Genomic DNA, 12240 nt, shown 5'->3' on the forward strand with positions numbered 1-12240 from the left:
CAAGGACTGATCGTATTCATAGGATGAAGGAGGACTCGACGAGTTGTTCATACAACTCGGCGACTCAGATGAAGATGAACTAGATGATAGTATCCAAGAAGAACTCGTCGAGCCTTTGCCAAACTCGACGAGTAGAAGCGGGTAGAAGATTAGAAAGGATGATAGGGACTCGACGAGTTGGCGGCCCAACTCGGCGAGTCCGGTCAACTGGAAGTTGACTTTGACCAGGAAGTTGACTCTGACCAGGGGTAAAATAGTCATTTTACCCTGAGATTAGTTATCAGTATCTGATTTAGTGTTTATGGGATTTGTAGCCGGGGAGTTTCGGAGCAGCAGTCAGACAGTTTCAGATTTAGCACCTCAGCGGCCAGCGTTACGAGGTGAGTTCTCCTTCAGTAGGAACGGGTCTACGGCACCAAGGCCGGCCCGTAGTATGATATGATATGAGTAGATTGTGGGCGGGCCCGTATCCTATCTTAGCAGAGTATGGGCGAGGCCCGTATTTCATAGTAGTAGTTGATTATGATGTATGAACAGTAGATTAACTTTACATGTTGTCTGTGTGATACTTCTTTGTTGGGTTTAGTAGTCGAGTGTGGGAGAGGCCTGTATCTCGAAGTAGTCGAGTGTGGGCGAGGCCCGTACCTCAGATATAGTGGAGATATAACCAAGATAACACTGAACACTCTAAACCCGCTATAATAGATTCATTAACCACTAATAATTCATGGAATGCAAATGGCATATAACATTTCTTGAAGATATAACCCAAACATAAGTAGAGAAATAAACCAAAGATACGCTTACACAAACCGATGCAAGATTCTATCAACATAAATACTAATAAAACTGAAAAGAAAGCAATAGATACATACCCGCAATATCGTCTGTTGGAGTCCTGACATCCCCTGACTGACACTGCAAAGCCCGACCCCTCTCTGCTAGGGCTCCTGCCCTACCCTCTCATCCATCGGTGATCTTCAAAGTAGTCGGAGCAGGCGCACTCACTGATCCTCCCCTCAACATCGGATAGTCGACCTTCTTGTGGCTCACCTGATCGCAGTGAAAACATAACGGGCTTGCCCCCTGACGACAATCCCTGCTGACGTGACCAATCCGGCTACACTTGTAGTAGCCCAAACCCCTCGAACGACAAACCCCATCGTGCAGCTTCCCGCACGTGTTGCACTGACCCCGACCCTGTTGGCAATTCAAACGTTGATCAGAAGTCTTGGGTCTTTTCTCGGGACCCTCCACTACATGCACCTGATCTGATCACCTCTTCCCGAGGTGCTCCAAATCGATCTCCCACTCTCGGACTCTAGAAACCATATGATTCAGGGTCTCGCACCTTGAAATACTCAAAAACTCCCTGATGTCATCCCACAACATATCATGATACCTCACCTTTTTCATTTCCTCATCTGCTGCATACTGCGGTACCAATAAGGCCCTCTCCCGGAACTTGGCAGTGATCTCTCGCGCCAACTGCTGCACCTCAATCGCAGGGGAAACTCAATTCTAAACCTGGTCGAGAAGTCATCCCATGACATAGCATCAACAACATCATCACCCAATTCACTACCAACCTCTTCCCACCAATCTCGCACCCTGTCCTTCAATAGGTAGGAAGCATATCTGACCTTCGCCTCCTCGGGGCAGAAACTCGTCCTGAACGCATTAGCCATATCCGCTAACCATCTTCTACTGACAATGGGGTCCCTCTACCCATGGAACGCAGGAGCTCTACAAGCTCGAAACTCCCGGAAAGAAAGAATGCGAGCTCCAACAATGGGCATAATCTCAACACGGAACGCGCCCAAGTGCTTATCTAAGATCTCTGAAATACCGCGAGAAATCTCCGATGAGATAAACTCCCGCAACTGCTTGCTAATCAGCTCAGTACCTGCACCTGAGCCGGAATCTGAACCAGAACCAGAACCACCTCTCCGAGTGCTCATCTCCAAACTGAAATACATCAAGCCAACGGTCAAAACATGCCCAAGAATCCTCTTACCAAGCTTCTTAGATTCTCCGAGACTCTCACCAATTCGAGTATGGATCCTGTTCTTTCAATAGTACAGGCCAAGTACTAACTTCCACAACTATCCATACTTTCCTCATCAATCATCCCGAATCCTCTAAGTCACTTCCTCAAACCAATGCATCAAAACTCACTAAAACGCTCCACTAAACTCATTGAAGCATACCCTAGGCTCTCCTAGGTTCCCGACCTCACCCAATCCTCAGCTGCTGAAGGACTCCCACAAATGTCAACTAGCTTCCTCATGAATACAATCACATGTAACAGAGATCGGATAATCCTTCGAGTAAAAAACTCAACCGTAGAACGGTTGGACTCAAACAATAGCTACGCAATAGGATCAATTCCATCCCTCTAAGATTATTTAACTTGTGTCAGATGTGACTTTGCATATTCACTTAGCAGTCAATTCACATCACTAAGAGTCCCACAAAGCACTAAGCAAGTAGCATTCAGATAACAGAAAATCTAACCAGCATACACTAACCATGCCATTCCATTCATTCATCTGGAATCCATACTAGCATGCAATTCTAAAGCTCATACAATCAGTCATAAAAAGTAGGGATAAGAGTGGGTCCAAACCGGGACCGGTAGACCCGGACCCGGAAAACCCGGGAACCGGTTAACGAGTTTTTTTTGGACCGGAAACCGGACCGGTATATAGGAACCGGTTCCGGTTCGGTTCCGGGTAAAGTGGGTCTAGAACCGGAAAACCTAGAAATATCAAAGTGGGTCGAATGGAACCGGGTAAAGTGGGTCTAAAATCGAAAAACCCGGGGAACCGGGTAAAGTGGGTCGAATGCATGTTTTAAAATTTCACAAAATACAAAAATAAAGCTGAGAAAAAAAAATTGCAGCTTTGATATCCCAACTTTGGGAGACTATAAATCAATGAATATGAAACCAAAAATGACAAAATTATAGTCTAAAATCATGTACAGACTCTATACTACACTTTGGAAAAAACTGCATGCTATTCCGACTTCATACGAATTAAATATGCATGTTTTAAATCTATCACGAAATACAAAGAAAGCTGAAAACATAAAATTTTCAGCTTTGATATCCCGACTTTGAGAGACTATAAGTCAATGAATAAGCACCCAAAAATAACAAAATTATAGTCTAAAATCATGTACAAACTATAAACTACACTCTGGAAAAAACCTCATGTCAATCCGACTTAAAACGAATGAGATATGCATGTTTTAAAACTATCACAAAATATAAAAAAAGCTGAAAAACATAAAATTTCCAGCTTTGATATCCCAACTTTGAGAGACTATAAGTCAATGAATATAAACCCAAAAATGACAAAAATTATAGTATAAAATCATGTAAAACTATAAACTATACTATGGAAAAAACCTCATTCCAATCCGACTTTAACAAATGAGATATGCATGTTTTAAAACTATCACGGAATACAAAAAAAGCTGAAAAACATAAAATTTCCAGCTTTGATATCCCGACTTTGAGAGACTATAAGTCAATGAATATACACCCAAAAATGACAAAGATAAAGTCTAAAATCATGTAAAAACTATAAACTATACTATGGAAAAAACCTCATGCCAATCCGACTTCAAACGAATGAGATATGCATGTTTTAAACTTTCCATAGAAACCGGTTCCGGCCCCTAAAACCGGTTCCGGTTCCTAACACGGTTCCGGTTCTTAAACCCGGTTTACCCGGACCCGAAGGACCCGAAACCCGGATTACTCGGAACCCGGATAGAGCCATTCTTTAAACCCGGGACCCGGACCGGTTTTACATATTCCGGTTCTAACGGTTCCGGTTCCGGTCCGATTCCGGTTCCGGTCCGGTTTTCCGGTTTTAAATCTCATCCCTAATAAAAAGGCATCTCCCCTATCACATAAAACTGAGCAGATCCTTAGCCCAAATCTAGCATGCAGTTCTACTAATCATAGCATATATCATAATAAACATGTATTGGTATTCTAGAAACCACTTACTTGAGCTCGGCCGATTGCACGCATCACACCCCTTTCTTTGATTAGAAGTTTTTTTCTATTTAAATGTTTATTTTATAAAAACTTTCACCAACCCTCAGTTTGAGTGCAGGCACACCCGAGAGTATGCCCGAATCCCTCAAACCAAGGCTCTGATACCAACTTGTAACATCCCAAAAATCAAGGGTAAAAATTTAATTTTTATTATATTCAAAGCACTAATGTAATTTCATCCAAACAATGAAAATCATTTCAAAATAAAACAATTATCAGAGTTCATTTCCCAAAATCACATATTGCGGAAAACACGGGTGTATGTGTTGCGATCAAGTCGGGCCCTTCCCTTTCGAACCGAAAGTACCTGAAACCATAAACCACAAACTATAAGCATAAAGCTTAGTGAGTTCCCCAAATACCACATACCAAACATATCAAATGAGTCATACATATCATACATATCCAATCAATCAATAAAAGTACTATGTGCCAACCATAGTCTTGCCATTATGCCACGAGCCGCCTCGTGGTCTTCCTTGCTAGGCCGGGGCCCAAAACCCTGGGTCTTACAGAAAAGTGTCAGGATCCACCTCCGGGTCTTCCATGCAAGCATCACAAAGACAACTAGCATACAATCTACACTACTTAACTAATTAACTGCCAGGGATCAGAATCTGGTCTTGCATACAATTTGCCAGGAGCCGTCTCCTGGTCTTTCATAAAAACTGCCAAGGGTTACCCCCGGGACTTCCTACAATACATAAACCAAATTGGACGGCATTGGTGCCTTCGACCTATAGAATAGTGAGGAGACTCACCTCGAATGCAGAAGCTCACTTAAAGAAATCCCTAGCTGCTTTCCTGACGACTTCCCGAGCTATCAATGCCAAAATAACACCCAATTAGCAATTGGGTTCCAAACTATGATCCATAATCCATACTTGGGGTAAAACAACCATTTTACCCCTGGCCCAACTAGACTCACAACAAAGGCCCAAGCCCAATACCAAACAAGCCCAAAACTACAAGATCCATAAAAGTCCACTAATGGCCCAATTTTCCAAATTGGGTCCAACCCATATGGGCGTTATCCTAACGCCCAATAATTCCTTGTCCAACAATAATTCTCAGATGGCCCGAGGCCCAAACAGAAAGTCCAATAAGGTGGCCAAAAGGAATGCAAGGCCCAAGACACAACAACCCAAAATCCATCAGATTGACGAACGCGGGGCGTACGCTCATCTACATTGGGCGTACTCGAGGAGTTCTAGATCGAGACCAAATGGAGGTACACTAGGCGTACCTTTAGTTACGCGGGGCATAACCGCTATTTTTCCAAAACTTATTTCACGACTTAATCCGTTAAGTCCTTCCATCAAAACCTCAAAAGACCTTCCAATTAAGCTCTTAATGCATAAAGTCAGCACCTTTATGCATTTGCATGACTCAATGGGACCCAACAACCAACTTAATCCATTAAGACCCATGCTAATCCAACTAGAACATGCATGGGCCATTCTTAGACATCAAGTAAGAATTTTTATGAACTATAAACACCAGAAGAGGTAAGATCTATCACTCCAAGCTCCTGGAGTGGTTCAAACTCACAAGAAGAACTTAATACACCATAAAAACCCTTAATCTTGCCCTAAACTCAAACTTGCACAAAAATAAGACAAGATGAGAACTTTATACCTTGAATGAGCTGGAAATGAAGCCAAAAGTCTGGATCTAAACGTCCTCCCTTGGACCACAAGCTAGCACCAAGCACACTTTTCTTTGTGGCCCTGCATGAATCGGGATGTGGCTTAGTATGTGGAGCGGTGCTTGACTTGCAGGAAAGTCAAGGCCGAGCATCAACGACCTCACGACAAGATGCAGTCATTAGAGATTCCCGTATGGAAATGGGAGGAGATCACCATGGATTTCATCACGAAGTTGCCTCGGACTGCGCGTGGAGTGGATTCGATTTGGTTCATCATGGATCAATTGACCAAGAGCACGCATTTTATCCGAAATCAAAAGAGTATCGATGTGGATAAGTTAGCCGAGGTGTACATCAGGGAGGTTGTGGCACGGCATGGGGTTTTGGTTTCCGTGGTTTCAGACAGGGATGTCAGATTTATTTCCTGGTTTTGGAAGAGGTTCCATGACGAGTTGGGTACTCGTCTCCATTTCAACACAACCTTCCATCCGCAAACCGATGGTTAGAGCGAGCGGACGATTCAGACATTAGAGGATATGTTGCGGTCGTATATTTTGGACTTTGGTGGGAGTTGGGATACATATCTTCTGTTAGCGGAATTTTCGTATAACAACAGTTATCACGCCAACATCGATCGACCTTCTTTTGAGATGCTCTGTGGGAGAAAATGCAGGACCCCGATTTGTTGGGTCAAGGTCGGTCAGCGGGTTATGGGGAGTACCGAAGTGGTACTCAAGACCACCGAGTTGATCCAGCAAGTTTGGAGCAGGCTCCAGACAACTCAAAGTCGGCAGAAAAGTTATGTCGACAGACGCCGATCAGGCTTAGAGTTCCAGGTGGGGGATATGGTTCTCATGAAGGTGTCACCTTGGAAATGTTTCTTCCAATTCAGGAAGATGGGTTAGCTGGGCCCCAGGTATATCGTTCCTTTCAGGGTTGTGGCCCGGGTGGGCAGGGGTGCATATCGCTTGGATCTTCCAGATGAGCTCAATCAGATCCATAACATGTTTCATGTCTCTCACCTGCGGAAGTGCTTAGTGGATGATTCCGCAGTGGTACCATTAGAGGATATTCAGGTGGATGACCGCCTGAATTATAGTGAGAGACCGGTGGCAATTCTTGACCGGAAGACGAAACCTTGAGGAACAAGCTCGTGGAGTTGGTGAAAGTCCAGTGGCAGCATCACAGAGGTTCTGAATGGACGTGGGAGTCGGAAGTTGTAACAATTGAATTTGGTAAGTTTCATATTTAACCTCTTTATCTAAAAAGTTTGCAAAGTTGGTCCTTAAGTTAGTACGCGGGGCGTACTAGGTGGTACGCTTAGCGTACTAGCCTTATCTTGAACGCACATCCACTCCACGTACGTTGGGCGTACGTGGAGTACGCATGGCGTACATGTGGATTATGAAACCCTAATTTCTAGGGTATTGCACCATATTTAAACCTTATGATAGCCTAATTTGGTCATGTTTAGACAGCCTCCACCTTCCCTTGTCCAGAAATAGAAACCCTAGTGTGTTCTTGAGAGTTTTGAGCCATAAAGAGTGTTTGTTGGTGCTTTGTGAAGGAGAAGAAGAAGTGGACCACTTGGATTTGTGCTTAGAGCTTGAGGATCCGAGATTATCTCATCATTTGATAGCCTTTTGAGGTAAAAATCTCACAAATTGCTAATCTAAGATGCTAGATCTTGTTATGTTTCTATTTTGTGCCTTTTCAGTCCTTGGAGTGATTGTTGAGCTTCTTGATTTACTCCAGAAGTGATTGATGGTAGATCTAGGTTTCTTTTGGTCCCTTTGTCCATAAAAATGCAAGCTTTGAGGTGTTTATGGACTCATGCATATGTTAAGACCCTTTGTTAAGCTCTTTTGAGCTCTAGAACCCCCATTAAGCCATGCATGCACGTATAGTTGCCAACTTTATGTGATAAGTCTCCTTCAGGAAGTCAGATTTGAGACTTGGGTTGAAGTATTAACCGAATAAGAGCTTAATGAAGAAAGTGGGCATTTGAAGCGTATATTGGGCGTACGAGCTGAGTACGCCCCGCCTACTCAGCAGTGGGCTTCAGAATTTTGGGCTTTTCGGTATTGGGCCCATGTTGGACCTTAGGAGTCTAGGGCATTTTTGGGCCATCATAATTCTATTTTTGGGCTAATACTAATTTATTGGGCTCTTTTGGTTGAAGGACGACGAAAGGATTTGGGCCCAATTTGAAAGATTTGAAAAATATTTGGGCGTTAGGTATTCATTTTGGAACTTGGGTCTTTTGGATAGTTGGCTTGGGCCAAGATAGTTAAAGGGTAAAAAGGTCTTTTACCCAAAATTGGACTCTTTGTGTGAGTCGAGATCCAATTATTAATTGGATGCTATTTCATGTTGATAGCGTGGGGATTTTAACGGACCAGCATCCAAAGATTTATATGTGAGATTCAGCAGTCTGATAGCGTAGGGATTAAATAGGTTGGATTGGGTAAAAATTAACAAAATGATTTCAACCCACCAACTCATTTAAGTTATATATATATATATATATATATATATATATATATATATATATATATATATATATATATATATATATATATATATATAACTTAAATGAGTCGGCAGATTGAAACATGTCGCTATGCTTAACCGTATTACTATAACCCTATATAATTATTAAGTTATATTAGGCTTTGTTTCTGTGCAGCCGATGGAGCAGCCGATGGAGCCATTTCATACTATACAATTACACAAACATAAATTAGTGAATAAGAGGTTTTGAAAGATTTTGAATTGTATCATACTTTTATCTTATGTTGAATATTTATTTAAATTAATTTAATTAGGTGTAATTTTTTTATATTTTATTTATATTTCTAGTTTTAAGCCATGTTTTGAAAACTAGACCGGACCGACCGGTTCGACCAGTTCAAGCGGGAACCAGTCCCGGATCCGGTTCTTAAATGCCAAAAAACCGGTATTCATGTGAACCGGTAAAAACCGGTCCAGTTGAACCGGTAAAACCGGTCAAAACCGGAAATTTTTAAAAATATTTATTTTTTTTCATTTTTTGTATTTTTTATATAATTAAATATAATTATGACATCATCCGGTTTTTCCAGATTTTGAGACCGGTCCGACCGGTTGGACCACCTGAACCATCGAACCGGTAAGACGACCGGTTCGGTCTCCGGTCCGGTTTTCAAAACTTTGGTTTTAAGTGGGTAACCTAGGTTCAACCTATTTATTTAATAGGTTTGATTGGAAAAAACATAAATAGGTCAACACGATCACAATACATTAACCAAACAGGTTGGGTTGGGTTGAAATTTTCAACACAATAAATAAATGGGTTGAAACCGAATGCAACCGATATCGATATATTGTCCGATCTAATTTGTAACCAGTCTTTTTAGGTTCATTAATTAAAACTTTGAAATATCAAATCACTTAATTTAAATAAAGAATTTATTTTTAATAAGTAATTTCCATTTAACCCTATGCAACATTTCTTCTCCCTTTTCCCGCCACTCATCGCCACCCTCAGCTAGGGGTGTTCGTTTGGATGGATCGGTTTGATCCGATCCAATCAAGTAAATCCAAAATGATTTCGGTTTTCAAAACATTGATCCGAATTGTCCAAACTAAATTCAAATCTGATCTGATCCGATCCAATTACAATTTGGTTGGATCGGTTTTTATACTTCGGTTTTCAAAAACCGAAACATTTTAAAACGACATATAATTATAATATTACTCAACTTTACACAAGAAGCAAAAACAAATAATTTAGTTGTGATTTGAAATTTATAAACAATTAATAAGAATATATATTATAGTTAAATATTTTATAAATACAAAACCTTCGAGAGAAAATGCATATTAATGTTTTTTTTATCGAGTGAAACGTTTTGAACCTATTTGAAAAAATAAATTACAAAATTAATAAATAATTATAGATATATATTATATATAGATAAATAATAAATGTTTATTCGGTTTTTTTGGACTATCCGGTTCTTATTTTATAAACCAAAACCAATCCAAAATAATAATTCGGTTTTGTTGAAAACCAATCCAAAAATCCGAATATCCGAATCAAATAGTCCAATCCAAATTGTCCAATTGGATAATTCGATTTTATCCGAATAGTGAACAGCCCTACCCTCCACCGTCCCCGGTCCCCACCCTTCATTTATGGTTGTTTTTTCAAAAATTAAACCAAACCTTTTCAACATAATCCAAAAGACTCTTCATTTATACGATAACATAAATGTTTTAACAACATTTCATAATATAAATACCATTTTCTTTATTTTCAACAAACGTCGCCATTGATTTTGGGAACCACCCATTTCGTTCTCTAATCTTTTACTTTCTCTCTCTTAAATTTCCAACGGCACGACGGAGGTGGTCCGCCTTGGCGATGAAGGACATCGTAAAACCCAACGTCTTAGGAGTGATTCAATTGGCTGATCAAATCATAAAAGAGGCAGATTTTGCTTGTTCATTCAAACAGGAATGCGCCGATATCAAAACAAAAACAGAAAACCTCGTCCCTATCCTCCGTGAAGTCGCACGTGTAAGCAATGACCCTTATGAACGACCCACCCGCCTCATCATCGATAATGCAGAACAGGTTTTACACAAGACGCTGCAACTTGTATTCAAATGCCAAGCCAACCAGTTCCTGCGGTTGTTCAGCATCATCCCGGCTAAAGCCATTGCGAAATCATCACAACAGATTGGGTATATTATCGGAGACGTGTTATGGCTCCTCTGTTTCATGAATCATTATGTTGACCAAGAACGCCGGGATGAGTTCTTCTGGTTTCCGCCTATCGCCGCCAATCAGCCGCAGCGTTGTTTGATATGGGAGAACATCTTGCTCCTTTCTTACGGTAACCTCGATTGTCGAGCCAACGCGGCGGCAACACTTCTCGCAATGGTACACGATAATGAACGATACATTAGATTGATTATGGAAGAAGGTGGTGTGCAACCTCTTTTGAAACTAGCAAAAGAGGATAGAATGAAAGGGCAAGAGAGTGCGATCCGAGTAATACGTTTGGTCAATGGCGACCCCGAGACTCCATAACATGAATTGGACAAGAATCTTGAGGATGCAAGGATGTAATTAAGACCCAATTGGGTATAGTCATCAAATGTTGAATTGTTGGTATTGATATGATCACATGTGAACGAAATATGATGATTGGTTTACTCTATTGAAGAAATCGTGAATGTTGATGTAAAATGTTATAAAGGATTGAATGTTTGACTTCAAGAAGTCAAAGTTAAGTTATTATGCTAGTTTGTGGTAATCTACATCTTAAAATTTTAGAAATTGGAAAGGTTAACACATGGAGTAACTACAACCAAATGAAGCTAATTGCCCAGTAAAAAGTTGCATTATGCTTGATCAAGCAACCTTTTACGAATGGTTGCCTAGGTAAAGTTGTCGAAGGCCTAACGCCCATTTTGTAGATAACAAATAATGACATATTATAGAAACAAACGGTTTACTGGAGAGGAACAAAATAAAAAGCACCTTCAAATGTGAGCTTGATTCAGCATCAAGCTTGGGATAGAAAGCTCTTCCTTCAATTTAATCAATGCAATGACATAAAACAATGAGACGAATATGTGAATCAATGACATGCAACAATAAGAAAAACAAACGTGTGCATCAATGGTTGAGCATCAATCAAAGTGCCTAGTTATTCAAAAGAAGAATTACCACAAGTTTAAGAACAGGCTCATCCAAGCTATCCCTTTAGAGACATCTCTCACTGTTAACAATTAAGCTTATATCACAAAAATAACAATGTTTGAAATTAGAGCAAACTACAAAGTATGGAAAGAGACCTTGTTTTTATTTTTTGTTTTTTGTTTTTTTGGAACCGGACAATATATTAAAAAGAACCAAAACAGTCCAAATCCTAGCAAGTAGCTAGAAGAGGAGAGAATTCATACTTACAAGATGAAGGACAAAAAAGAAGAACAAAAAAACAACAAATATATAGGGGTGATGGGAAGACATGCATGGAACTATTAGAAAAATGATATCATACTTTAGAGAATTATGAAGCTATCAACTTATACAGAAACCTAGATCCTTTTGATATATATGAGACATAAACTTGAAATGCGATAATGTTTTTATGCCACAGTTTCAAATTAATTTTGATCAACACTTGGTCATGGATGTGGGCTATAATTTATCAACGTGTGAGACAAACTTTAAGCACCAATGCCCATGTATAGTTGAGTAACACATACATGTGGTAGACCTATCCGCATACGATTCATCAATGCCTACTTCGTAGTTTTCCCATGTATTAAAAAGAACGCAAACAATTCATTAACATCTACATGTTGTAAACTTGTCCATGTATCATCGATTAACACATACATGTTGTATACCTGCTCGTGTACGGCTTATAAACATCTACATGTTTCAAGTTTGTCCATGTTTGACCCGAATTATCTAGAATAGTTTGTGGTCATCATGTAGAGTCAAAGTAGTTGTGAG

General features: G+C 40.3%; 1 protein-coding gene across 1 annotated transcript; it reads left to right on the forward strand.

The window, feature by feature from the left end:
* The first annotated feature begins 10131 nt into the window (after positions 1-10131).
* Positions 10132-10803, forward strand: LOC145163852 (uncharacterized). Its single transcript, XM_079082600.1, has one exon. The coding sequence runs from the start codon at positions 10132-10134 to the stop codon at positions 10801-10803; it is 672 nt and encodes a 223-aa protein (XP_078938726.1).
* The last annotated feature ends 1437 nt before the right edge of the window (positions 10804-12240 follow it).

This window comes from Lactuca virosa, chromosome 3 (genome assembly GCF_052849685.1).
Source record: "Lactuca virosa cultivar CGN04683 chromosome 3, Lactuca_virosa_CGN04683_v6, whole genome shotgun sequence".
NCBI lineage: Eukaryota > Viridiplantae > Streptophyta > Magnoliopsida > Asterales > Asteraceae > Lactuca > Lactuca virosa.